This window comes from Salvelinus fontinalis, unplaced genomic scaffold (genome assembly GCF_029448725.1).
Source record: "Salvelinus fontinalis isolate EN_2023a unplaced genomic scaffold, ASM2944872v1 scaffold_0078, whole genome shotgun sequence".
Lineage (NCBI taxonomy): Eukaryota > Metazoa > Chordata > Actinopteri > Salmoniformes > Salmonidae > Salvelinus > Salvelinus fontinalis.
Window position 1 is genome coordinate 465,115 of NW_026600287.1, and position 26,214 is coordinate 491,328.

Genomic DNA, 26,214 nt, shown 5'->3' on the forward strand with positions numbered 1-26,214 from the left:
GTGAGAGGGGGAGAAAGAGAGAGAGAGGGGGGGTGAGAGGGGGAGAAAGAGAGAGAGGGGCGGTGAGAGGGGGAGAAAGAGAGAGAGGGGGGGTGAGAGGGGGAGAAAGAAGGGAGAGAGAGAACAAACACCATTGTAAATACAACCCATATTTATGTTTATTTATTTTCCCTTTTGTACTTAAACTATTTGTACATTGTTACGACACTGTAAATATACATAATATGACATTTGAAATGTCTTTATTCTTTTGGAACTTCTGTGAGTGTAATGTTTACTGTTAATTTTTATTGTTTATTTCACTTTTGTATATTATCTACCTCACTTGCTTTGGCAATGTTAACATATGTTTCCCATGCCAATAAAGCCCCTTGAATTGAATTGAGAGAGTTAGAGAAAAACAGAGAGACCACTGCAGAACCCGAGACAGAGCTGCATTTCTTGACAAAATGTTTTTAAAAATACTAAAAACAATTATAGTGTCACTTCCCCAAATTTGAAACACTTATTCAAGGTTTCAAAGACCTCTCTGATGAGAATAGGCTACCCGTCCTGTCTGTCTCCTAAATGTTTTAACCTGTTGGTCGTCTGGACTGTGACTCCTCTCTGTCTCTTCAATGTTTTAACCTGTTGGTCGTCTGGTCTGTGACTCCTCTCTGTCTCTTCAATGTTTTAACCTGTTGGTCGTCTGGTCTGTGACTCCTCTCTGTCTCCTAAATGTTTTAACCTGTTGGTCGTCTGGACTGTGACTCCTCTCTGTCTCTTCAATGTTTTAACCTGTTGGTCGTCTGGACTGTGACTCCTCTCTGTCTCCTCAATGTTTTAACCTGTTGGTCGTCTGGTCTGTGACTCCTCTCTGTCTCCTCAATGTTTGTTTTGGAAAAGATACATCAGACCTAATGCCCTTGACCAGAGAAAGCTCTCTCTCTCACACACACACACACACACACACACACACACACACACACACACACACACACACACACACACACACACACACACACACACACACACACACACACACACACTGCAGCTTGGGGGTGTTTATCATAGTGCTCCTATCTTCCTCTCCATCACTAAATATGTTGTGAGAAAGTCCTCTTCATCTTCCCTTAGATGCATCCATTTTGGTTCAGAAACGTTCAGATACATTTTGCATTGGATGTTAATGTCCTTCCGTCAAACCTCCCCCCTCAGTGAATAATCTGGGGGTTTGGTAAGAAGGTAAAACTATCAGCTGTGAATCTGTCCAGGTCGGTCGGAGAAAGGTTTAGGTGTCAGATAAACACTGAAATGTTAATGTCGACCCGGGGATTGGGTGGGCAGGTAGGCTTCTCCTGCGTCTCTCCCACGCTCTTGTTTAGTGAGAACAGACGTGTGTGTGTGTGTGTGTGTGTGTGTGTGTGTGTGTGTGTGTGTGTGTGTGTGTGTGTGTGTTCGTGTGTTCGTGTGTTCCTCTGCTCCTGTTCATTTAGGGAGAATAGACATGTCACACATGAAACATGACCTTCATCCCTCAGACAGTCAAATCTACTGATATGGCACAGACAGGATGGGGCTGTGTGTGTGTGAGAGAGTGTGTGTTTGTGTGTATATGTCTGTCTGTGTGTGTGTCTTTACATTAGCCTGTTAAGTATATGTTGTATTGACAAGTATTGGGTCGCCCTACTAGCCTCTCATCTCAAGCCAATGGAAACTCTGCATCTTTCATGAACCTCATCAAACATGCAACAGCCAAGGAGTCCTCAGAGAGAGACAGAATGAAGGAAAAAGGAAAGGGGGGGGTGAAGACGATGCTTGAAAGAAAAGAGACCGGGGGTGACTAGACTAGAGGAGGAGAGAACGGGGGTGACTAGTCTAGAGGAAAGAAAAGAGACCGGTGGTGACTAGTCTAGAGGAAAGAAAAGAGACCGGGGGTGACTAGACTAGAGGAGGAGAGAACGGGGGTGACTAGTCTAGAGGAAAGAAAAGAGACCGGGGGTGACTAGACTAGAGGAGGAGAGAACGGGGGTGACTAGTCTAGAGGAGGAGAGACTGGGGGTGACTAGACTAGAGGAAAGAAAAGAGACTGGGGGTGACTAGACTAGAGGAAAGAAAAAAGAGACCGGGGGTGACTAGTCTAGAGGAAAGAAAAGAGACCGGGGGTGACTAGTCTCGAGGAAAGAAAAGAGACCGGGGGTGACTAGTCTAGAGGAAAGAAAAGAGACCGGGGGTGACTAGTCTAGAGGAAAGAAAAGAGACCGGGGGTGACTAGACTAGAGGAAAGAAAAGAGACCGGGGGTGACTAGTCTAGAGGAGAAGAGACCGGGGGTGACTAGTCTAGAGGAGAAGAAACCGGGGGTGACTAGACTAGAGGAAAGAAAAGAGACCGGGGGTGACTAGACTAGAGGAAAGAAAAGAGACCGGGGTGGACTAGTCTAGAGGAGAAGAGACCGGGGGTGACTAGACTAGAGGAAAGGAAAGAGACCGGGGGTGACTAGACTAGAGGAAAGAAAAGAGACCGGGGGTGACTAGACTAGAGGAAAGAAAAGAGACCGGGGGTGACTAGTCAAGAGGAAAGAAAAGAGACCGGGGGTGACTAGTCTAGAGGAGAAGAGACCGGGGGTGACTAGACTAGAGGAAAGGAAAGAGACCGGGGGTGACTAGACTAGAGGAAAGAAAAGAGACCGGGGGTGACTAGTCTAGAGGAAAGAAAAGAGACCGGGGGTGACTAGACTAGAGGAAAGAAAAGAGACCGGGGGTGACTAGTCTAGAGGAAAGAAAAGAGATCGGGGGTGACTAGACTAGAGGAAAGAAAAGAGACCGGGGGTGACTAGACTAGAGGAAAGAAAAGAGACCGGGGGTGACTAGTCTAGAGGAAAGAAAAAAGAGACCGGGGGTGACTAGTCTAGAGGAAAGAAAAGAGACCGGGGGTGACTAGACTAGAGGAAAGAAAAGAGACTGCGGGGTGACTAGACTAGAGGAAAGAAAAGAGACCGGGGGTGACTAGACTAGAGGAAAGAAAAGAGACCGGGGGTGACTAGACTAGAGGAAAGAAAAGAGACCGGGGGTGACTAGACTAGAGGAAAGAAAAGAGACCGGGGGTGACTAGACTAGAGGAAAGAAAAGAGACCGGGGGTGACTAGACTAGAGGAAAGAAAAGAGACCAGGGGTGACTAGACTAGAGGAAAGAAAAGAGACCGGGGGTGACTAGACTAGAGGAAAGAAAAGAGACCGGGGGTGACTAGACTAGAGGAAAGAAAAGAGACCGGGGGTGACTAGACTAGAGGAAAGAAAAGAGACCGGGGGTGACTAGTCAAAGAAAATGAACAACAATGACAAATGGTTTGATGAAGAATGCAAAAATCTAAGAAAGAAATTGAGAAACCTGTCCAACCAAAAACATAGAGACCCGGAAAATCTGAGTCTACGCCTTCACTGTGGTGAATCACTAAAACAATACAGAAATACACTACGGAAAAAGAAGGAATAGCACGTCAGAAATCAGCTCAATATAATTGAAGAATCCATAGACTCTAACCACTTCTGGGAAAATTGGAAAACACTAAACAAACAACAACACGAAGACTTATCTATCCAAAATGGAGATGTATGGGTAAACCACTTCTCCAATCTTTTTGGCTCTATAACAAAGAACAAGGAGCAAAAACATATACATGATCAAATACGAATCTTAGAATCAACTATTAAAGACTCCCAGAACCCACTGGATTCTCCAATTACCTTGAATGAGCTACAGGACAAAATAAAAACCCTCCAGCCCAAATAGGCCTGTGGTGTTGATGGTATCCTCAATGAAGTGATCAAATATACACACCACAAATTCCAATTGGCTATACTAAAACTCTCTAACATCATCCTTAGCTCTGGCATCTTCCCCAATAGTTGGAACCAAGGACTGATCACCCCAATCCACAAAAGTGGAGACAAATTTGACCCCAATAACTACCGTGGGATATGCGTCAACAGCAACCTTGGAAAAATCCTCTGCATTATCATTAACAGCAGAATCGTACATTTCCTCAGTGAAAACAATGTTCTGAGCAAATGTCAAATTGGCTTTTTACCAAATTACCGTACGACAGATCGTGTATTCACCCTACACACCCTAATTGACAACCAAACAAACCAAAACAAAGGCAAAGTCTTCTCATGCTTTGTTGATTTCAAAAAAGCCTTCGACTCAATTTGACATGAGGGTCTGCTAGACAAATTGATGGAAAGTGGTGTTGGGGGTAAAACATACGACATTATAAAATCCATGTACACAAACAACAAGTGTGCGGTTAAAATTGGCAAAAAACACACACATTTCTTCCCACAGGGCCGTGGGGTGAGACAGGGGTGCAGCTTAAGCCCCACCCTCTTCAACATATATATCAACGAATTGGCACGGGCACTAGAAAAGTCTGCAGCACCAGAGTCCCATAAGCAAGCTGGTCCTGGGGCTCTGTTCACAAACACACCCCACCGAGCCTCAGGACAATAACACAATTAGACCCAACCAAATCATGAGAAAACAAAAAAGATAATTATTTCCAATGTGTCAAGTAATTAACAAAAAAACAGAGCAAACTAGAATGATATTTGTCCCTAAACAGAGAGTACACAGTGGCAGAATACCTGACCACTGTGACTGACCCAAACTTAAGGAAAGCTTTGACTATGTACAGACTCAGTGAGCATAGCCTTGCTATTGAGAAAGGCCGCCGTAGGCAGACCTGGCTCTCAAGAGAAGGCAGGCTATGTGCACACTGCCCACAAAATGAGGTGGAAACTGAGCTGCACTTCCTAACCTCCTGCCAAATGTAGGACCATAGAGACACATATTTCCCTCAGATTACACAGATCCAAATTTGAAAACAAACCCAATTTTGATAAACTCTCATATCTATTGGGTGAAATACCACAGTGTGACATCACAGCAGCAAGATTTGTGACCTGTTGCCACAAGAAAAGGGCAACCAGTGAAGAACAAACACCATTGTAAATAAAACACCATTTTGTACTTTAACCATTTGCTCATCATTATAACACTGTATATAGATGTCACATGACATTTGAAAGGTCTCTTTTCCTTTGAAACTTGTGAGTGTAATTTTTATTGTTTATTTCACTTTTGTTTATTATCTACTTCACTTGCTTTGGCAATGTAAACATATGTTTCCCATGCCAATAAAGCCCTTTGAAGAGAGAGAGAGAGACAGAGAGAGAGAGAGACAGAGAGAGAGAGAGACAGAGAGAGAGAGACAGAGAGAGAGAGAGAGACAGACACAGAGAGAGAGAGACAGAGAGGCATACTCCTGCCCTGTGATAGGCTATAATCACTATGTGGGTTAACAGAACTACATCTTCATAACAAAGAAGACTAAGGAAGTAATACCAAGAGGACTACGGAAGTAACACCAAGAGGACTAAGGAAGTAATACCAAGAGGACTAAGGAAGTAATACCAAGAGGACTAAGGAAGTAATACCAAGAGGACTAAGGAAGTAATACCAAGAGGACTAAGGAAGTAATACCAAGAGGACTAAGGAAGTAATACCAAGAGGACTACGGAAGTAACACCAAGAGGACTAAGGAAGTAATACCAAGAGGACTAAGGAAGTAATACCAAGAGGACTAAGGAGGTAATACCAAGAGGACTAAGGAAGTAATACCAAGAGGACTAAGGAAGTAATACCAAGAGGACTAAGGAAGTAACACCAAGAGGACTAATAACGAAGTAACACCAAGAGGACTAAGGAAGTAACACCAAGAGGACTAAGGAAGTAATATCTCTTCAAAACAAACAGAAATATTTCAACCCATCTATGACCTGCAGTAGTGACTGAACTCCCTCTGTTCTCAGAACAGCCTCTCTATTACATCATCACACTGAACGAGAGACGAAAAAAGGAGAAGAGCCTCATTGAAGCACTGCCAGGTTCACCATGACAACCGAGCTGTCGGGAGGATGATCCTCGCGTTGCCATAGCAGCCAGGTTATGTAACAATAGTCTCCACACTGCAGTGGAGGAGGGGGGGGGGTCTCTGTATGTTATAATGTGGAGGAGGAGGAGGGAGATGTCTCTGTCTGTTATAATGTGGAGGAGGGGGGGGGGGGGGATGTCTCTGTCTGTTATAATGTGGAGGATGAGGGGGGGATGTCTCTGTCTGTTATAATGTGGAGGAGGAGGGAGATGTCTCCTCCCCTCTCCTCTCTTCTCACAGGGCAGAAAAGACATTAATAAAGGTAAAATCTGTCTCATTGAACTAAGCCTGCAGCTACAGCGAACAACCTGTCATGTGTCAGACAGTGGTGATTCCTCCTCAGTAAAGTCAACGAGACAGTCCAGTGTGTTATGTGTGTTAACAGAGTGCTGTAGTCCAGTGTGTTAACAGAGTGCTGTAGTCCAGTGTGTTAACAGAGTGCTGTAGTCCAGTGTGTTAACAGAGTGCTGTAGTCCATTGTATTAACAGAGTGCTGTAGTCCAGTGTGTTAACAGAGTGCTGTAGTCCAGTGTGTTAACAGAGTGCTGTAGTCCAGTGTGTTAACAGAGTGCTGTAGTCCAGTGTGTTAACAGAGTGCTGTAGTCCAGTGTGTTAACAGAGTGCTGTAGTCCAGTGTGTTAACAGAGTGCTGTAGTCCAGTGTGTTATGTGTGTTAACAGAGTGCTCTAGTCCAGTGTGTTAACAGAGTGCTCTAGTCCAGTGTGTTAACAGAGTGCTCTAGTCCAGTGTGTTAACAGAGTGCTGTAGTCCAGTGTGTTAACAGAGTGCTGTAGTCCAGTGTGTTAACAGAGTGCTGTAGTCCAGTGTGTTAACAGAGTGCTCTAGTCCAGTGTGTTATGTGTGTTAACAGAGTGCTGTAGTCCAGTGTGTTAACAGAGTGCTCTAGTCCAGTGTGTTAACAGAGTGCTGTAGTCCAGTGTGTTAACAGAGTGCTCTAGTCCAGTGTGTTATGTGTGTTAACAGAGTGCTGTAGTCCAGTGTGTTAACAGAGTGCTGTAGTCCAGTGTGTTAACAGAGTGCTGTAGTCCAGTGTGTTAACAGAGTGCTCTAGTCCAGTGTGTTAACAGAGTGCTGTAGTCCAGTGTGTTAACAGAGTGCTCTAGTCCAGTGTGTTAACAGAGTGCTGTAGTCCAGTGTGTTAACAGAGTGCTCTAGTCCAGTGTGTTAACAGAGTGCTGTAGTCCAGTGTGTTAACAGAGTGCTGTAGTCCAGTGTGTTAACAGAGTGCTGTAGTCCAGTGTGTTAACAGAGTGCTGTAGTCCAGTGTGTTAACAGAGTGCTGTAGTCCAGTGTGTTAACAGAGTGCTGTAGTCCAGTGTGACTCCAGCACCTCTGTGTTCTTAAATGACGGTGACCCATTTTGATTGAAGGCATTCAGATGTGCAACTGACTAGGTATCCTCCTTTCCCTTCTCTGAGAGTATTATGTTCTGACACACACACACACACACCCACACGCCCACACACACGCCCACACACACGCCCACACACACACACACACGCCCACACACACACACACACGCCCACACACACGCCCACACACACACCCACACACCCCCACCAGTAGAACTAGTTATGTTCCTTGTGTCTCCACGTATTAAAGACACATTCCTTGAACGCAAACAACAGATGAAGGCCTGAACAGCTCAACGACATCTTTCACATTACAAGGTGCTCATTTTCTGATGGGATTTTCTCACCTTTTTCTAACAAAAGGGAATTGACTGACAGCAGCTGTTGTGTTGTCCTCCAGAGGATCTCTCTGATGTCAGCATGTCACTACTACTCTGCTGTTGTGTTGTCCTCCAGAGGATCTCTCTGATGTCAGCATGTCACTACTACTCTGAGGCCAGGTTCACAGTAAGCTAGCGTAACCATAGTGATGTGATTCCACTGAAGATCAGACGCACAAAACAAGAAGAAATTCAGCAACTTTATTTTCAAGAAACCAATTTCTCCTCAACTGTTTTCTTACGGAGCCGTATGAGAAATACTGTACAACCATTTCCAAGAACCTTTTTGAGGAATAGCAACTTGACTTGACCTTCTTCATCAGTCTATAGTTGAGGAAAAATACATTTCTTCTATAGGAAGGTTTTGTGAATTCAGGCTGTGATGTCATTGCTGACATCTCCTTGGCAACACAGTTCATGTCAACACATCAGAGACAATCAACGCTAACTCAAAGGATAAGACACCTTTCTCTCACACTGAACACAAAGACAGGAGACTAATATCCACATCAGCCTTTCTCTGTTGCTACGGTAACACAAACCAGTGTGGTTCAGTTGTGAAGGACGTGAGTCTGTCTATAACAGAACCACACCCTTACCTGAGAAAGAGAAAACCCCTCGTGGTTAAGATTGCGCAAACCTGATCCCAGACCTGTGGTTAAGTTAGTTTCTAATGGTTCAGGTTAAGATTGGGCAAACCTGATCCCAGACCTGTGGTTAAGTTAGTTTCTAATGGTTCAGGTTAAGATTGGGCAAACCTGATCTGAGATCTGTGGTTAAGTTAGTTTCTAATGGTTCAGGTTAAGATTGGGCAAACCTGATCCCAGACCTGTGGTTAAGTTAGTTTCTAATGGTTCAGGTTAAGATTGGGCAAACCTGATCCTAGACCTGTGGTTAAGTTAGTTTCTAATGGTTCAGGTTAAGATTGGGCAAACCTGATCCTAGACCTGTGGTTAAGTTAGTTAATAAGATAGATATGCGGTTGGGGGCAAGTCCAGGGAGAACTTTATCCACATTTTGTTACATTACAGCCTTAATCTAAAATGGATGAAATAAATGTTGTTCCTCATCAATCTACACACAATACCCCATAACGACATCACAATACCCCATAACGACATCACAATACCCCATAACGACATCACAATACCCCATAACGACATTACAATACCCCATAACGTCAAAAAGAAAAGAGATTTTTACAAATTTTAGCAAATGTATTCAAATAAAAAAAACAAAATATCTTATATGAGACTCGAAATTGAGCTCAGGTGCATCCTGTTTCAATTGATCATCCTTGAGATGTTTCTACAACTTGATTGGAGCATTGAATGCCAAGCGTCACGTCTGGAGGAAACCTGGCACCATCCCTACAGTGAAGCACGGGGGTGGAAGCATCATGCTGTGGGGATGTTTTTCAGTGTCAGGAACTGGGAGACTAGTCAGGATCGAGGGAAAGATGAACGGAGCAAAGTACAGAGAAATCCTTGATGAAAACCTGCTCCAGAGTACTCAGGACCTCAGACTGGGGTGAAGGTTCATCTTCCAACAGGACAATGACCCTAAGCACACAGCCAAGACAATGCAGGAGTGGCTTCGGGACAAGTCTCTGAATGTCCTTGAGTGGCCCAGCCAGAGCCCGGACTTGCACCCGATCGAACATCTCTGGAGAGACCTGAAAATAGCTGTGCAGCAACGCTCCCCATCCAACCTGACAGAGCTTGAGAGGATCTTCAGAGAAGAATAGGAGAAACTCCCCAAATACAGGTGTGCAAAGTTTGTAGCATCATACCCAAGAAGACTCAATCGCTGCCAAAGGTGCTTTAACAAAGTACTGAGTAAAGGGTCTGAATACTTCTGTAAATGTGACATTTTTTTTCATTTGCAAACATGTCTAAAAACCTGTTTTTGCTTTGTCATTATGGGGTACTGTGTGTAGATTGATGAGGGTAAAGAACTATTTAATCAATTTTAGAATAAGACTGTATGTGGGACAAGGGCGTAAGGAATCTAGGCTATTTCTTCCTACAACCACAGAGTTGTCAGTCACACCCTAGCTGGCTACACCCTGCAGTGCTTTATGTCTGAGGTAAAACATTTTCCATCCAGAAGAAAATGTCTGTTTGTGCTGCAACAGAAGGAGCCAAAGACTCAGCTGGAACACTGACACATCTGGTATGGAGAGAGACTCAGCTGGAACACTGACACATCTGGTACGGAGAGAGACTGGGCTGGAACACTGACACATCTGGTATGGAGAGAGACTCGGCTGGAACACTGACACATCTGGTATGGAGAGAGACTGGGCTGGAACACTGACACATCTGGTATGGAGAGAGACTCGGCTGGAACACTGACACATCTGGTATGGAGAGAGACTGGGCTGGAACACTGACACATCTGGTATGGAGAGAGACTGGGCTGGAACACTGACACATCTGGTATGGAGAGAGACTCGGCTGGAACACTGACACATCTGGTATGGAGAGAGACTCGGCTGGAACACTGACACATCTGGTATGGAGAGAGACTCGGCTGGAACACAGACACATCTGGTATGGAGAGAGACTGGGCTGGAACACGGACACATCTGGTATGGAGAGAGACTGGGCTGGAACACTGACACATCTGGTATGGAGAGAGACTGGGCTGGAACACTGACACATCTGGTACGGAGAGAGACTGGGCTGGAACACTGACACATCTGGTACGGAGAGAGACTCAGCTGGAACACTGACACATCTGGTATGGAGAGAGACTCAGCTGGAACACTGACACATCTGGTATGGAGAGAGACTGGGCTGGAACACTGACACATCTGGTATGGAGAGAGACTGGGCTGGAACACTGACACATCTGGTATGGAGAGAGACTGGGCTGGAACACTGACACATCTGGTATGGAGAGAGACTGGGCTGGAACACTGACACATCTGGTATGGAGAGAGACTGGGCTGGAACACTGACACATCTGGTATGGAGAGAGACTCGGCTGGGACACTGACACATCTGGTATGGAGAGAGACTGGGCTGGAACACTGACACATCTGGTATGGAGAGAGACTCAGCTGGAACACTGACACATCTGGTTTGGCGGGAGGAAGTATCGCCTTACTAAACACCCCATAGCAGCACACACACACACACACACACACACACACACACACACACACACACACACACACACACACACACACACCACAGCGTGAAGGTCACAAACACACATTTTAGGGCTAAGAGCTCACAGTGACATATTCTAGATTCTACCAACCTAAGGCTGGTTAAAACAGGATATGGAACAGAACAGAATCAACAAGGGGCTTTTTCTAAAACTGTTACCTCCAGCCTCTCAGTCACAACATCGGCCCACAATAGCACAACAACACAGCCTACACCCAAACACAGCCTACACCCAAACACAGCCTACACCCAAACACAGCCTACACCCAATGAGTTCCAATGCAACCCCGTTCTGCACCTATGTGAGAGACGGATGGACACCAGTGTATTCCATCACAGCTCATACAGTGATGTAGGTCTACTATAGACTTCACTAGCTCATGTGACTTGGGCTAAATAAAACCAACTATCCTAAGTAGGCTGGACTGGGACGTGTGACATGACTGGCTCCTAAATGGTACCCTATTCCCTATGGGGTCTGGTCAAAAGTAGTGCACTCTGTAGGGAGTAGGGTGCCATTTGGAACAGGTCCATAGCCCAGATCAGGTGAGGGTTAATGACATCACACTGCAGTGACAGAATGACAGACAGCATTCTGGTCTGGACAGCACCCACCACCTAACATAACATACACTCCCACCTTGGCCTTCTAATAAACTGAGTTTAAAAAACATTAAGGACACCTGCTCTTTCCATGACAGGCTGACCAGGTGACTCCAGGTGAAAGTTATGATCCCTTATTGACGTCAGTAGTTAAATCCACCTCAATCAGTGTAGATGAAGGGGAGGAGACAGGTTAAAGAAGGAGTTTTAAGCCTTGAGACAATTAAGACGTGGATTGTGTGTGTGTGCCATTCAGAGGGTGAATGGACAAGACAAAACAATTAAGACGTGGATTGTGTGTGTGGGCCATTCAGAGGGTGAATGGACAAGACAAAACAATGAAGTGCCTTGGAACAGCGTATGGTGGCAGGTTCCAGGCGCACCGATTTGTGTCAAGAACTGCAACGCTGCTGGGTTTTTCCACGCTCAACAGTTTCCTGTGTGTATCAATATTGGTCGACCACCCAAAGAACATCCAGCCAACTTGACACCACTGTGGGAAACATTGGCGTCAACATGGGACAGCATCCCTGTGGATGGGGGTTTAATTAGAAATGTGTTTTTAATATTTGGTATACTCAGTGTATATCATATATCACCCTCGGTATAGCCCAACTCCTAACCATATACAATACCCTCGTTATAGCTCAACTCCTAACCATATATATCACCCTCGGTATAGCCCAACTCCTAACCATATATATCACCCTCGGTATAGGTCAACTCCTAACCATATACAATACCCTCGTTATAGCTCAACTCCTAACCATATACAATACCCTCGTTATAGCTCAACTCCTAACCATATATATCACCCTCGGTATAGCCCAACGCCTGACCATATATATCACCCTCGTTATAGCTCAACTCCTAACCATATATATCACCCTCGGTATAGGTCAACTCCTAACCATATATATCACCCTCGTTATAGCCCAACACCTGACCAGATATACTGTATCACCCCCGTTATAGCCCAACACCTGACCAGATATACTGTATCACCCCCGTTATAGCCCAACACCTGACCAGATAAACTGTATCACCCCCGTTATAGCCCAACACCTCACCAGATATACTGTATCACCCCCGTTATAGCCCAACACCTCACCAGATAAACTGTATCACCCCCGTTATAACCCAACACCTGACCAGATATAATGTATCACCCCCGTTATAACCCAACACTTGACCAGATGTATCACCCCCGTTATAGCCCAACACCTCACCAGATAAACTGTATCACCCCCGTTATAGCCCAACACCTCACCAGATATACTGTATCACCCCCGTTATAGCCCAACACCTCACCAGATATACTGTATCACCCCCGTTATAGCGCAACACCTCACCAGATATACTGTATCACCCCCGTTATAGCCCAACACCTCACCAGATAAACTGTATCACCCCCGTTATAGCCCAACACCTCACCAGATATATTGTATCACCCCTGTTATAGCCCAACACCTCACCAGATATACTGTATCACCCCCGTTATAACCCAACACCTCACCAGATAAACTGTATCACCCCCGTTATAGCCCAACACCTCACCAGATATACTGTATCACCCTCGTTATAACCCAACACCTCACCAGATATACTGTATCACCCCCGTTATAGCCCAACACCTCACCAGATATACTGTATCACCCCCGTTATTGCCCAACACCTGACCAGATATACTGTATCACACCCGTTATAGCCCAACACCTCACCAGATATACTGTATCACCCCCGTAATAGCCCAACGCCTGACAAGGATGTTTCCCTCTAGGTGTCTGACTGGAAGAGACTGACTCAAAATGAACCAGACATTTTGTATAGTTCTGCCATGTGCCAACTGATGGAAAAGATTAGAAGCCTGTTTTAAACACATTCAATTCCAGGAGTGCTAGTTTAATGTGTAGCGCAAAGTGGCTATGCAGGAGCAAAGAAAACACAAGATTACGATACAGGTCTATGCTATTGGAACAGACTAGCAGCCTGCCCAGGGGGTGCACCTGTATCAAGCTGTGTCATGCTACAGAACCAGGAGATAGACTAGCAGCCTGCCCAGGGGGTGCACCTGTATCAAGCTGTGCCATGCTACAGAACCAGGAGATAGACTAGCAGCCTGTCCAGGGGGTGCACCTGTATCAAGCTGTGCCATGCTACAGAACCAGGAGATAGACTAGCAGCCTGTCCAGGGGGTGCCCCTGTATCAAGCTGTGTCATGCTACAGAACCAGGAGATAGACTAGCAGCCTGTCCAGGGGGTGCACCTGTATCAAGCTGTGCCATGCTACAGAACCAGGAGATAGGCTCCTGCTCCTACGAGCCGCACTCCTAGGAGCAGTCCTTTTCCCATAAACCTCTCCACAGTGAGGGAAGTTAAACGTCTTGTTGTAAAGGGCATGAAGCTGAGAGACAGAGACAGAGAGACACAGAGAGAGAGAGACAGAGACAGAGACAGAGAGAGACACAGAGACACAGAGACACAGAGACACAGAGACACAGAGACACAGAGAGAGAGAGAGAGAGAGAGAGAGAGAGAGAGAGAGAGAGAGAGAGAGAGAGAGAGAGAGAGAGGAGACTCAGCAGAGAGTAAGAGACAATAGGGAGGGAGAGAGAAACAGAGAGATAAGAGAAGGAGAAGAGAAATGGATAGAAAGACCGATCGATGGAGAGAAATGAGGAGAAAGACAGAGACACAGAGGTAGAGAGATTGATAGAGACATTGCTCTCTGTCTGTCTCTTTCTCTCTTGTTGTCTCTATCCATTTCTCTACCCGTCTCTGTCTTTCTCCTTACTTTCTATCCATTTCTCTTCTCCTTCTCTATGTCTCTCCGTTTCTCTCTCTCTCCCTACTGTCCCTCTCCCTCTCTGCTGAGTCTCTCTCTCCCTCCCTACTGTCTCTCTCTCTCTCTGATGAGTCTCTCTCTCTCTGCTGAGTTTCTCTCTCCCTCCCTACTGTCTCTCTCTCTCTGCTGAGTCTCTCTCTCCCTCTGCTGAGTTTCTCTCTCCCTCCCTACTGTCTCTCTCTCTCTGCTGAGTCTCTCTCTCCCTCCCTACTGTCTCTCTCTCTCTCTGATGAGTCTCTCTCTCTGCTGAGTTTCTCTCTCCCTCCCTACTGTCTCTCTCTCTCTGCTGAGTCTCTCTCTCTCTCTGCTGAGTTTCTCTCTCTCTCTGCTGAGTTTCTCTCTCCCTCCCTACTGTCTCTCTCTCTCTCTCTCTGCTGAGTCTCAATTCAATTCAATTCAAGGGGCTTTATTGGCATGGGAAACATGTGTTAACATTGCCAAAGCAAATGAGGTAGACAATACACAAAAGTGAAACAAACAAAACGAATTAACAGTAAACATTACACATACAGAAGTTTCAAAACAATAAAGACATTACGAGTGTCATATTAAATATATACAGTGTTGTAACAATGTACAAATGGTTAAAGCACACAAGTTAAAATAAGTAAGCATAAATATGGGTTGTATTTACAATGGTGTTTGTTCTTCACTGGTTGCCCTTTTCTTGTGGCAACAGGTCACAAATCTTGCTGCTGTGATGGCACACTGTGGAATTTCACCCAGTAGATATGGGAGTTTATCAAAATTGGATTTGTTTTCGAATTCTTTGTGGATCTGTGTGATCTGAGGGAAATATGTGTCTCTAATATGGTCATACATTGGGCAGGAGGTTAGGAAGTGCAGCTCGGTTTCCACCTCATTTTGTGGGCAGTGTGCACATAGCCTGTCTTCTCTTGAGAGCCATGTCTGCCTACGGCGGCCTTTCTCAATAGCAAGGCTATGCTCACTGAGTCTGTACATAGTCAAAGCTTTCCTTAAGTTTGGGTCAGTCACAGTGGTCAGGTATTCTGCCACTGTGTACTCTCTGTTTAGGGCCAAATAGCATTCTAGTTTGCTCTGTTTTTTTGTTAATTCTTTCCAATGTGTCAAGTAATTATCTTTTTGTTTTCTCATGATTTGGTTGGGTCCAATTGTGCTGTTGTCCTGGGGCTTTGTGGGGTGTGTTTGTGTTTGTGAACAGAGCCCTAGGACCAGCTTGCTTAGGGGACTCTTCTCCAGGTTCATCTCTCTGTAGGTGATGGCTTTGTTATGGAAGGTTTGGGAATCGCTTCCTTTTAGGTGGTTGTAGAATTTAACGGCTCTTTTCTGGATTTTGATAATTAGTGGGTATCGGCCTAATTCTGCTCTGCATGCATTATTTGGTGTTCTGCGTTGTACACGGAGGATATTTTTGCAGAATTCTGCATGCAGAGTCTCAATTTGGTGTTTGCCCCATTTTGTGAAATCTTGGTTGGTGAGCAGACCCCAGACCTCACAACCATAAAGGGCAATGGGCTCTATGACTGATTCAAGTATTTTTAGCCAGATCCTAATTGGTATGTTGAAATTTATGTTCCTTTTGATGGCATAGAATGCCCTTCTTGCCTTGTCTCTCAGATCGTTCACAGCTTTGTGGAAGTTACCTGTGGTGCTGATGTTTAGGCCGAGGTATGTATAGTTTTTTGTGTGCTCTAGGGCAACGGTGTCTAGATGGAATTTGTGGTCCTGGTGACTGGATCTTTTTTGGATCACCATTATTTTGGTCTTACTGAGATTTACTGTCAGGGCCCAGGTCTGACAGAATCTGTGTAGAAGATCTAGGTGCTGCTGTAGGCCCTCCTTGGTTGGTGACAGAAGCACCAGATCATCAGCAAACAGTAGACATTTGACTTCGGATTCTAGTAGGGTGAGACCGGGTGCTGCAGACTGTTCTAGTGCCCGCGCCAATTCGTTGATATATATGTTGAAGAGGGTGGGGCTTAAGCTGCATCCCTGTCTCACCCCACGACCCTGTGTGAAGAAATGTGTGTGTTTTTTGCCAATTTTAACCGCACACTTGTTGTTTGTGTACATGGATTTTATAATGTCGTATGTTTTACCCCCAACACCACTTTCCATCAATTTGTATAGCAGACCCTCATGCCAAATTGAGTCGAAGGCTTTTTTGAAATCAACAAAGCATGAGAAGACTTTGCCTTTGTTTTGGTTTGTTTGGTTGTCAATTAGGGTGTGTAGGGTGAATACATGGTCTGTTGTACGGTAATTTGGTAACAAGCCAATTTGACATTTGCTCAGTACATTGTGTTCATTGAGGAAATGTACGAGTCTGCTGTTAATGATAATGCAGAGTATTTTACCAAGGTTACCGTTGACGCATATTCCACGGTAGTTATTGGGGTCAAATTTGTCTCCACTTTTGTGGATTGGGGTGATCAGTCCTTGGTTCCAAATATTGGGGAAGATGCCAGAGCTAAGGACGATGTTAAAGAGTTTTAGTATAGCCAATTGGAATTTGTTGTCTGTATATTTGATCATTTCATTAAGGATACCATCAACACCACAGGCCTTTTTGGGTTGGAGGGTTTTTATTTTGTCCTGTAACTCATTCAAGGTAATTGGAGAATCCAGTGGGTTCTGGTAGTTTTTAATAGTTGATTCTAGTATTTGTATTTGATCATGTATATGTTTTTGCTCTTTATTCTTTGTTATAGAGCCAAAAAGATTGGAGAAGTGGTTTACCCATACATCTCCATTTTGGATAGATAATTCTTCGTGTTGTTGTTTGTTTAGTGTTTTCCAATTTTCCCAGAATTGGTTAGAGTCTATGGATTCTTCAATTACATTGAGCTGATTTCTGACATGCTGTTCCTTCTTTTTCCGTAGTGTATTTCTGTATTGTTTTAGTGATTCACCATAGTGAAGGCGTAGACTCAGGTTTTCCGGGTCTCTATGTTTTTGGTTGGACAGGTTTCTCAATTTATTTCTTCGATTTTTGCATTCTTCATCAAACCATTTGTCATTGTTGTTCATTTTCTTTGGTTTTCTATTTGAGATTTTTAGATTTGATAGGAAAGCTGAGAGGTCAAATATACTGTTAAGATTTTCTACTGCCAAGTTTACACCTTCACTATTGCAGTGGAACGTTTTATCCAGGAAGTTGTCTAAAAGGGATTGGATTTGCTGTTGCCTAATTGTTTTTTGGTAGGTTTCCAAACTGCATTCCTTCCATCTATAGCATTTCTTAATGTTACTCAGTTCCTTTGGCTTTGATGCCTCATGATTGAGTATTGCTCTGTTCAAGTAGACTGTAATTTTGCTGTGATCTGATAGGGGTGTCAGTGGGCTGACTGTGAACGCTCTGAGAGACTCTGGGTTGAGGTCAGTGATAAAGTAGTCTACAGTGCTACTGCCAAGAGATGAGCTATAGGTGTACCTACCATAGGAGTCCTCTCGAAGCCTACCATTGACTATGTACATACCCGGCGTGCGACAGAGCTGCAGGAGTTGTGACCCGTTTTTGTTGGTTATGTTGTCATAGTTATGCCTAGGGGGGCATATGGGGGAGGGAATGCTGTCACCTGCAGGCAAGTGTTTGTCCCCCTGTGTGCTGAGGGTGTCAGGTTCGTGTCCACTTCTGACATTTAGGTCGCCACAGACTAATACATGTCCCTGGGCCTGGAAATGATTGATTTCCCCCTCCAGGATGGAGAAGCTGTCTTCATTAAAATATGGGGATTCTAGTGGGGGGATATAGGTAGCACACAGGAGGACATTTTTCTCTATTAAGATAATTTCCTTTTGAATTTCTAGCCAAATGTAAAATGTTCCTGTTTTGATTAATTTAATGGAGTGAGTTAGGTCTGCTCTATACCAAATTAGCATTTCTCTCTCTGCTGAGTTTCTCTCTCTCTCTCTGCTGAGTTTCTCTCTCCCTCCCTACTGTCTCTCTCTCTCTCTGCTGAGTCTCTCTCTCTCTCTGCTGAGTTTCTCTCTCCCTCCCTACTGTCTCTCTCTCTCTCTGCTGAGTCTCTCTCTCTGCTGAGTTTCTCTCTCCCTCCCTACTGTCTCTCTCTCTGCTGAGTTTCTCTCTCCCTCCCTACGGTCTCTCTCTATCTGCTGAGTTTCTCTCTCCCTCCCTACTGTCTCTCTCTCTCTCTGCTGAGTTTCTCTCTCTCTCTGCTGAGTCTCTGTCTCAGAGGGCTGTATGTTCATGTCCTAACATGTTCTGCTAACAGCTAGCTGGGTTGTGTCATTCCCATTCAAACACATCAGGAGTTGTTTGAACCTGGCTGGCTAAATGACTGACTGCTCTCTATCATTCTCTGCCTGTCCCTCTCTCTGTCTGCCTGTCCCTCTCTCTGTCTGCCTGTCCCTCTCTCTGTCTGCCTGTCCCTCTCTCTCTCTGTCTGTCCCTCTCTCTCTCTGTCTGTCCCTCTCTCTGTCTGCCTGTCCCTCTCTCTGTCTGTCTGTCCCTCTCTCTCTCTGTCTGTCCCTCTCTCTCTCTGTCTGTCCCTCTCTCTCTCTCTGTCTGTCCCTCTCTCTCTCTCTCTCTGTCTGTCCCTCTCTCTCTCTCTCTCTGTCTGTCCCTCTCTCTCTCTCTCTCTGTCTGTCCCTCTCTCTCTCTGTCTGTCCCTCTCTCTCTGTCTGTCCCTCTCTCTCTCTCTGTCTGTCCCTCTCTCTCTCTCTGTCTGTCCCTCTCTCTCTCTCTGTCTGTCCCTCTCTCTCTCTCTGTCTGTCCCTCTCTCTCTCTCTGTCTGTCCCTCTCTCTCTCTCTGTCTGTCCCTCTCTCTCTCTCTGTCTGTCCCTCTCTCTCTCTCTGTCTGTCCCTCTCTCTCTCTCTGTCTGTCCCTCTCTCTCTCTCTCTCCCTCTCTCTCTCTCTGCCTGTCCCTCTCTCTGCCTGTCCCTCTCTCTGCCTGTCCCTCTCTCTGCCTGTCCCTCTCTCTGCCTGTCCCTCTCTCTGCCTGTCCCTCTCTCTGCCTGTCCCTCTCTCTGCCTGTCCCTCTCTCTGCCTGTCCCTCTCTCTGCCTGTCCCTCTCTCTGCCTGTCCCTCTCTCTGCCTGTCCCTCTCTCTGCCTGTCCCTCTCTCTGCCTGTCCCTCTCTCTGCCTGTCCCTCTCTCTGCCTGTCCCTCTCTCTGCCTGTCCCTCTCTCTGCCTGTCCCTCTCTCTGCCTGTCCCTCTCTCTGCCTGTCCCTCTCTCTGCCTGTCCCTCTCTCTGCCTGTCCCTCTCTCAGTCATTTAGCCAGCCAGGTCCAAACAACTCCTGATGTGTTTGAATGGGAATGACACAACCCAGCTAGCTGTTAGCAGAACATGTTATGACATGAACATACATCCCTCATACATACACTACCTCCTCTGAATCGACACTACTACCTCCTCCTCTGAATCGACACTACTACCACCTCCTCTGAATCGACACTACTACCTCCTCCTCTGAATCGACACTACTACCTCCTCCTCTGAATCGACACTACTACCTCCTCCTCTGAATCGACACTACTACCTCCTCCTCTGAATCGACACTACTACCTCCTCCTCTGAATCTCGACACTACTACCTCCTCCTCTGAATCTCGACACTACTACCTCCTCCTCTGAATCTCGACACTACTACCTCCTCCTCTGAATCTCGACACTACTACCTCCTCCTCTGAATCTCGACACTACTACCTCCTCCTCTGAATCTCGACACTACTACCACCTCCTCTGAATCGACACTACCTCCTCCTCTGAATCGACACTACTACCTCCTCCTCTGAATCGACACTACTACCTCCTCCTCTGAATCGACACTACTACCTCCTCCTCTGAATCGACACTACTACCTCCTCCTCTGAATCGACACTACTACCTCCTCCTCTGAATCGACACTACTACCTCCTCCTCTGAATCGACACTACTACCTCCTCCTCTGAATCGACACTACTACCTCCTCCTCTGAATCGACACTACTACCTCCTCCTCTGAATCGACACTACTACCTCCTCCTCTGAATCGACACTACTACCTCCTCCTCTGAATCGACACTACTACCTCCTCCTCTGAATCGACACTACTACCTCCTCCTCTGAATCGACACTACTACCTCCTCCTCTGAATCGACACTACTACCTCCTCCTCTGAATCGACACTACTACCTCCTCCTCTGAATCTCGACACTACTACCTCCTCCTCTGAATCTCGACACTACTACCTCCTCCTCTGAATCTCGACACTACTACCTCCTCCTCTGAATCTCGACACTACTACCTCCTCCTCTGAATCTCGACACTACTACCTCCTCCTCTGAATCTCGACACTACTACCTCCTCCTCTGAATCTCGACACTACTACCTCCTCCTCTGAATCTCGACACTACTACCTCCTCCTCTGAATCTCGACACTACTACCTCCTCCTCTGAATCTCGACACTACTACCTCCTCCTCTGAATCTCGACACTACCACCTCCTCTGAATCTCGACACTACCACCTCCTCTGAATCTCGACACTACCACCTCCTCTGAATCTCGACACTACCACCTCCTCTGAATCTCGACACTACCACCTCCTCTGAATCTCGACACTACCACCTCCTCTGAATCGACACTACTACCTCCTCCTCTGAATCGACACTACTACCTCCTCCTCTGAATCGACACTACTACCTCCTCCTCTGAATCGACACTACTACCTCCTCCTCTGAATCGACACTACTACCTCCTCCTCTGAATCGACACTACTACCTCCTCCTCTGAATCGACACTACTACCTCCTCCTCTGAATCGACACTACTACCTCCTCCTCTGAATCGACACTACTACCTCCTCCTCTGAATCGACACTACTACCTCCTCCTCTGAATCGACACTACTACCTCCTCCTCTGAATCGACACTACTACCTCCTCCTCTGAATCGACACTACTACCTCCTCCTCTGAATCGACACTACTACCTCCTCCTCTGAATCGACACTACTACCTCCTCCTCTGAATCGACACTACTACCTCCTCCTCTGAATCGACACTACTACCTCCTCCTCTGAATCTCGACACTACTACCTCCTCCTCTGAATCTCGACACTACTACCTCCTCCTCTGAATCTCGACACTACTACCTCCTCCTCTGAATCTCGACACTACTACCTCCTCCTCTGAATCTCGACACTACTACCTCCTCCTCTGAATCTCGACACTACTACCTCCTCCTCTGAATCTCGACTACCACCTCCTCTGAATCGACACTACCACCTCCTCTGAATCGACACTACCACCTCCTCTGAATCGACACTACCACCTCCTCTGAATCGACACTACCACCTCCTCTGAATCGACACTACTACCTCCTCTGAATCGACACTACTACCTCCTCTGAATCGACACTACTACCTCCTCCTCTGAATCGACACTACTACCTCCTCCTCTGAATCGACACTACTACCTCCTCCTCTGAATCGACACTACTACCTCCTCCTCTGAATCTCGACACTACTACCTCCTCCTCTGAATCTCGACACTACTACCTCCTCCTCTGAATCTCGACACTACTACCTCCTCTGAATCGACACTACCACCTCCTCTGAATCGACACTACCACCTCCTCTGAATCGACACTACCACCTCCTCTGAATCGACACTACCACCTCCTCTGAATCGACACTACTACCTCCTCTGAATCGACACTACTACCTCCTCTGAATCGACACTACTACCTCCTCTGAATCGACACTACTACCTCCTCCTCTGAATCGACACTACTACCTCCTCCTCTGAATCGACACTACTACCTCCTCCTCTGAATCGACACTACTACCTCCTCCTCTGAATCGACACTACTACCTCCTCCTCTGAATCGACACTACTACCTCCTCCTCTGAATCGACACTACTACCTCCTCCTCTGAATCGACACTACTACCTCCTCCTCTGAATCGACACTACTACCTCCTCCTCTGAATCGACACTACTACCTCCTCCTCTGAATCTCGACACTACTACCTCCTCCTCTGAATCTCGACACTACTACCTCCTCCTCTGAATCTCGACACTACTACCTCCTCCTCTGAATCTCGACACTACTACCTCCTCCTCTGAATCTCGACTACTACCTCCTCTGAATCGACACTACTACCTCCTCTGAATCGACACTACTACCTCCTCTGAATCGACACTACCACCTCCTCTGAATCGACACTACCACCTCCTCTGAATCAACAATACTACCTCCTCTGAATCAACAATACTACCTCCTCTGAATCAACAATACTACCTCCTCTGAATCAACACTAGCAGCCTCGCTCAGAATAGTTTATGGCAGTCCTCTATGTGGAGGCTGACAGGGAACATTAGGGTGGCGTTACACCACCAGGTTAATAATGCCTGGCTCTTTCACTGCTCTTTACTCATTGAAAAGACCAATAGACTCATACAGGCCTTCCCCTCTTATCCCTAACTAGTAACAGACCAATAGACTCATACAGGCCTTCCCCTCTTATCCCTAACTAGTAACAGACCAATAGACCAATAGTAACAGACCAATAGACTCATACAGGCCTTCCCCTCTAACTAGTAACAGACCAATAGACTCATACAGGCCTTCCCCTCTTATCCCTAACTAGTAACAGACCAATAGACTCATACAGGCCTTCCCCTCTTATCCCTAACTAGTAACAGACCAATAGACTCATACAGGCCTTCCCCTCTTATCCCTAACTAGTAACAGACCAATAGACTCATACAGGCCTTCCCCTCTTATCCCTAACTAGTAACAGACCAATAGACTCATACAGGCCTTTCCCTCTTATCCCTAACTAGTAACAGACCAATAGACTCATACAGGCCTTCCCCTCTTATCCCTAACTAGTAACAGACCAATAGACTCATACAGGCCTTCCCCTCTTATCCCTAACTAGTAACAGACCAATAGACTCATACAGGCCTTCCCCTCTTATCCCTAACTAGTAACAGACCAATAGACTCATACAGGCCTTCCCCTCTTATCCCTAACTAGTAACAGACCAATAGACTCATACAGGCCTTCCCCTCTTATCCCTAACTAGTAACAGACCAATAGACTCATACAGGCCTTCCCCTCTTATCCCTAACTAGTAACAGACCAATAGACTCATACAGGCCTTTCCCTCTTATCCCTAACTAGTAACAGACCAATAGACTCATACAGGCCTTCCCCTCTTATCCCTAACTAGTAACAGACCAATAGACTCATACAGGCCTTCCCCTCTTATCCCTAACTAGTAACAGACCAATAGACTCATACAGGCCTTCCCCTCTTATCCCTAACTAGTAACAGACCAATAGACTCATACAGGCCTTCCCCTCTTATCCCTAACTAGTAACAGACCAATAGACTCATACAGGCCTTCCCCTCTTATCCCTAACTAGTAACAGACCAATAGACTCATACAGGCCTTCCCCTCTTATCCCTAACTAGTAACAGACAACAGCAGTAATCATCTAGCCTGAATAGAAGAAGTTACACATACAAATATTTAGAGTATTACTGTATCAATCAACTAAAACACGTATAAATATGTTTCTTGACCAGAATAAAACCGGTTCTGTTTTCATCCCACTGAGGACCGGGCTGTTGTCTATGATGTAATGTAGACGGTACTGAGCGGTCGGGTCAACCACAGTGAAGGACGCAGGCAGGACACAGAGAGGTACACAACAACATTAATAATAGCTTCCGTCTGTGTGTGTGTGTCTGTCCGTCCAGCACCAGGGCTCTGTTACATCAGTGTTACAGACCTCAGCATAAGGACAGGCTTACTGTGTCTGTCTGTCTGTCCAGCACCAGGGCTCTGTTACATCAGTGTTACAGACCTCAGCATAAGGACAGGCTTACTGTGTCTGTCTGTCTGTCTGTCTGTCTGTCTGTCTGTCTGTCCAGCACCAGGGCTCTGTTACATCAGTGCTACAGACCTCAACATAAGGACAGGCTTACTGTGTCTGTCTGTCCGTCCAGCACCAGGGCTCTGTTACCTCAGTGTTACAGACCTCAGCATGAGGACAGGCTTACTGTGTCTGTCTGTCCGTCCAGCACCAGGGCTCTGTTACATCAGTGCTACAGACCTCAGCATAAGGACAGGCTTACTGTGTGTTGCTTGGTTACAAAGCCTACAGCTAAAAAAAAATGACTCCGGTATTAAAACGGTCATAAAATGACACTGGTCTAAACTCAAACTGAAACAGCAGGTAACCCTATAAAAACAACTGTCTGTCTGTCTGTTAACAGCAGGTAACCCTATAAAAACAACTGTCTGTCTGTTAACAGCAGGTAACCCTATAAAAACAACTGTCTGTCTGACTGTTAACAGCAGGTAACCCTATAAAAACAACTGTCTGTCTGTCTGTTAACAGCAGGTAACCCTATAAAAACAACTGTCTGTCTGTCTGTTAACAGGTAACCCTATAAAAACAACTGTCTGTCTGTCTGTTAACAGCAGGTAACCCTATAAAAACAACTGTCTGTCTGTCTGTTAACAGCAGGTAACCCTATAAAACAACTGTCTGTCTGTCTGTTAACAGCAGGTAACCCTATAAAACAACTGTCTGTCTGTCTGTTAACAGCAGGTAACCCTATAAAACAACTGTCTGTCTGTTAACAGCAGGTAACCCTATAAAAACAACTGTCTGTCTGTCTGTTAACAGCAGGTAACCCTATAAAAACAACTGTCTGTCTGTCTGTTAACAGCAGGTAACCCTATAAAAACAACTGTCTGTCTGTCTGTTAACAGCAGGTAACCCTATAAAACAACTGTCTGTCTGTCTGTCTGTTAACAGCAGGTAACCCTATAAAACAACTGTCTGTCTGTTAACAGCAGGTAACCCTATAAAAACAACTGTCTGTCTGTTAACAGCAGGTAACCCTATAAAAACAACTGTCTGTCTGTCTGTTAACAGCAGGTAACCCTATAAAAACAACTGTCTGTCTGTCTGTTAACAGCAGGTAACCCTATAAAAACAACTGTCTGTCTGTCTGTTAACAGCAGGTAACCCTATAAAAACAACTGTCTGTCTGTCTGTTAACAGCAGGTAACCCTATAAAAACAACTGTCTGTCTGTTAACAGCAGGTAACCCTATAAAAACAACTGTCTGTCTGTTAACAGGTAACCCTATAAAAACAACTGTCTGTCTGTTAACAGCAGGTAACCCTATAAAAACAACTGTCTGTCTGTTAACAGCAGGTAACCCTATAAAAACAACTGTCTGTCTGTTAACAGCAGGTAACCCTATAAAAACAACTGTCTGTCTGTCTGTTAACAGGTAAACCTATAAAACCACCGTCTGTCTGTCTGTCTGTCTGTCTGTCTGTCTGTCTGTCTGTCTGTCTGTCTGTCTGTCTGTCTGTCTGTCTGTCTGTCTGTCTGTCTGTCAACAGGTAAACCTATAAAACCACCGTCTGTCTGTCTGTCAACAGTGTTTATTGTCTCTCTCTTCACTCCTCTGAGGTAAAATAGACACGGAATCCTGTTGGAAAGAATCAAGCAATCAAAGTAGGTAAATACAACAGAAACAAGAGGATTCTTACCTTCTTCTGGTACCACACCACAGCATCTCGCACTTTGGACGCCATTTACATGTCAGAGGTCACCAGCTGGGGCATTTTAGGCTGTAAAACGGAGAGAACGAGAGAGAGAGAGAGAGATCAGTCAATGAGGAGTCTGTGTTGCTTCGCATAGCTTTTAAAGCCTCTACCTGCTGGGCAGGTGTGTCATGCTCTGTGACATCACACACACACACACACACACACACACACACACACACACACACACACACACACACACACACACACACACACACACACACACACACACACACACACACACACACACACACACACACCTCATTAATAGTGAGGCGAGCCTTTGAGAGGAATAG

At 45.7% G+C, this 26,214-nt stretch overlaps 1 protein-coding gene across 4 annotated transcripts in view; it reads right to left on the reverse strand.

The window, feature by feature from the left end:
- LOC129842951 (protein PHTF2-like) overlaps positions 1–25,975 on the reverse strand; it is a 66,007-nt gene extending 40,032 nt beyond the window's left edge. For all 4 annotated transcript variants that reach the window (XM_055911668.1, XM_055911667.1, XM_055911666.1 and 1 more), the window contains exon 1: positions 25,865–25,975. In XM_055911668.1, coding sequence (XP_055767643.1) covers positions 25,865–25,909 — 45 coding nt within the window. In that variant the 5' untranslated portion in view covers positions 25,910–25,975. The remainder of the gene's footprint in view (positions 1–25,864) is intronic.
- Positions 25,976–26,214: the final 239 nt, after the last annotated feature.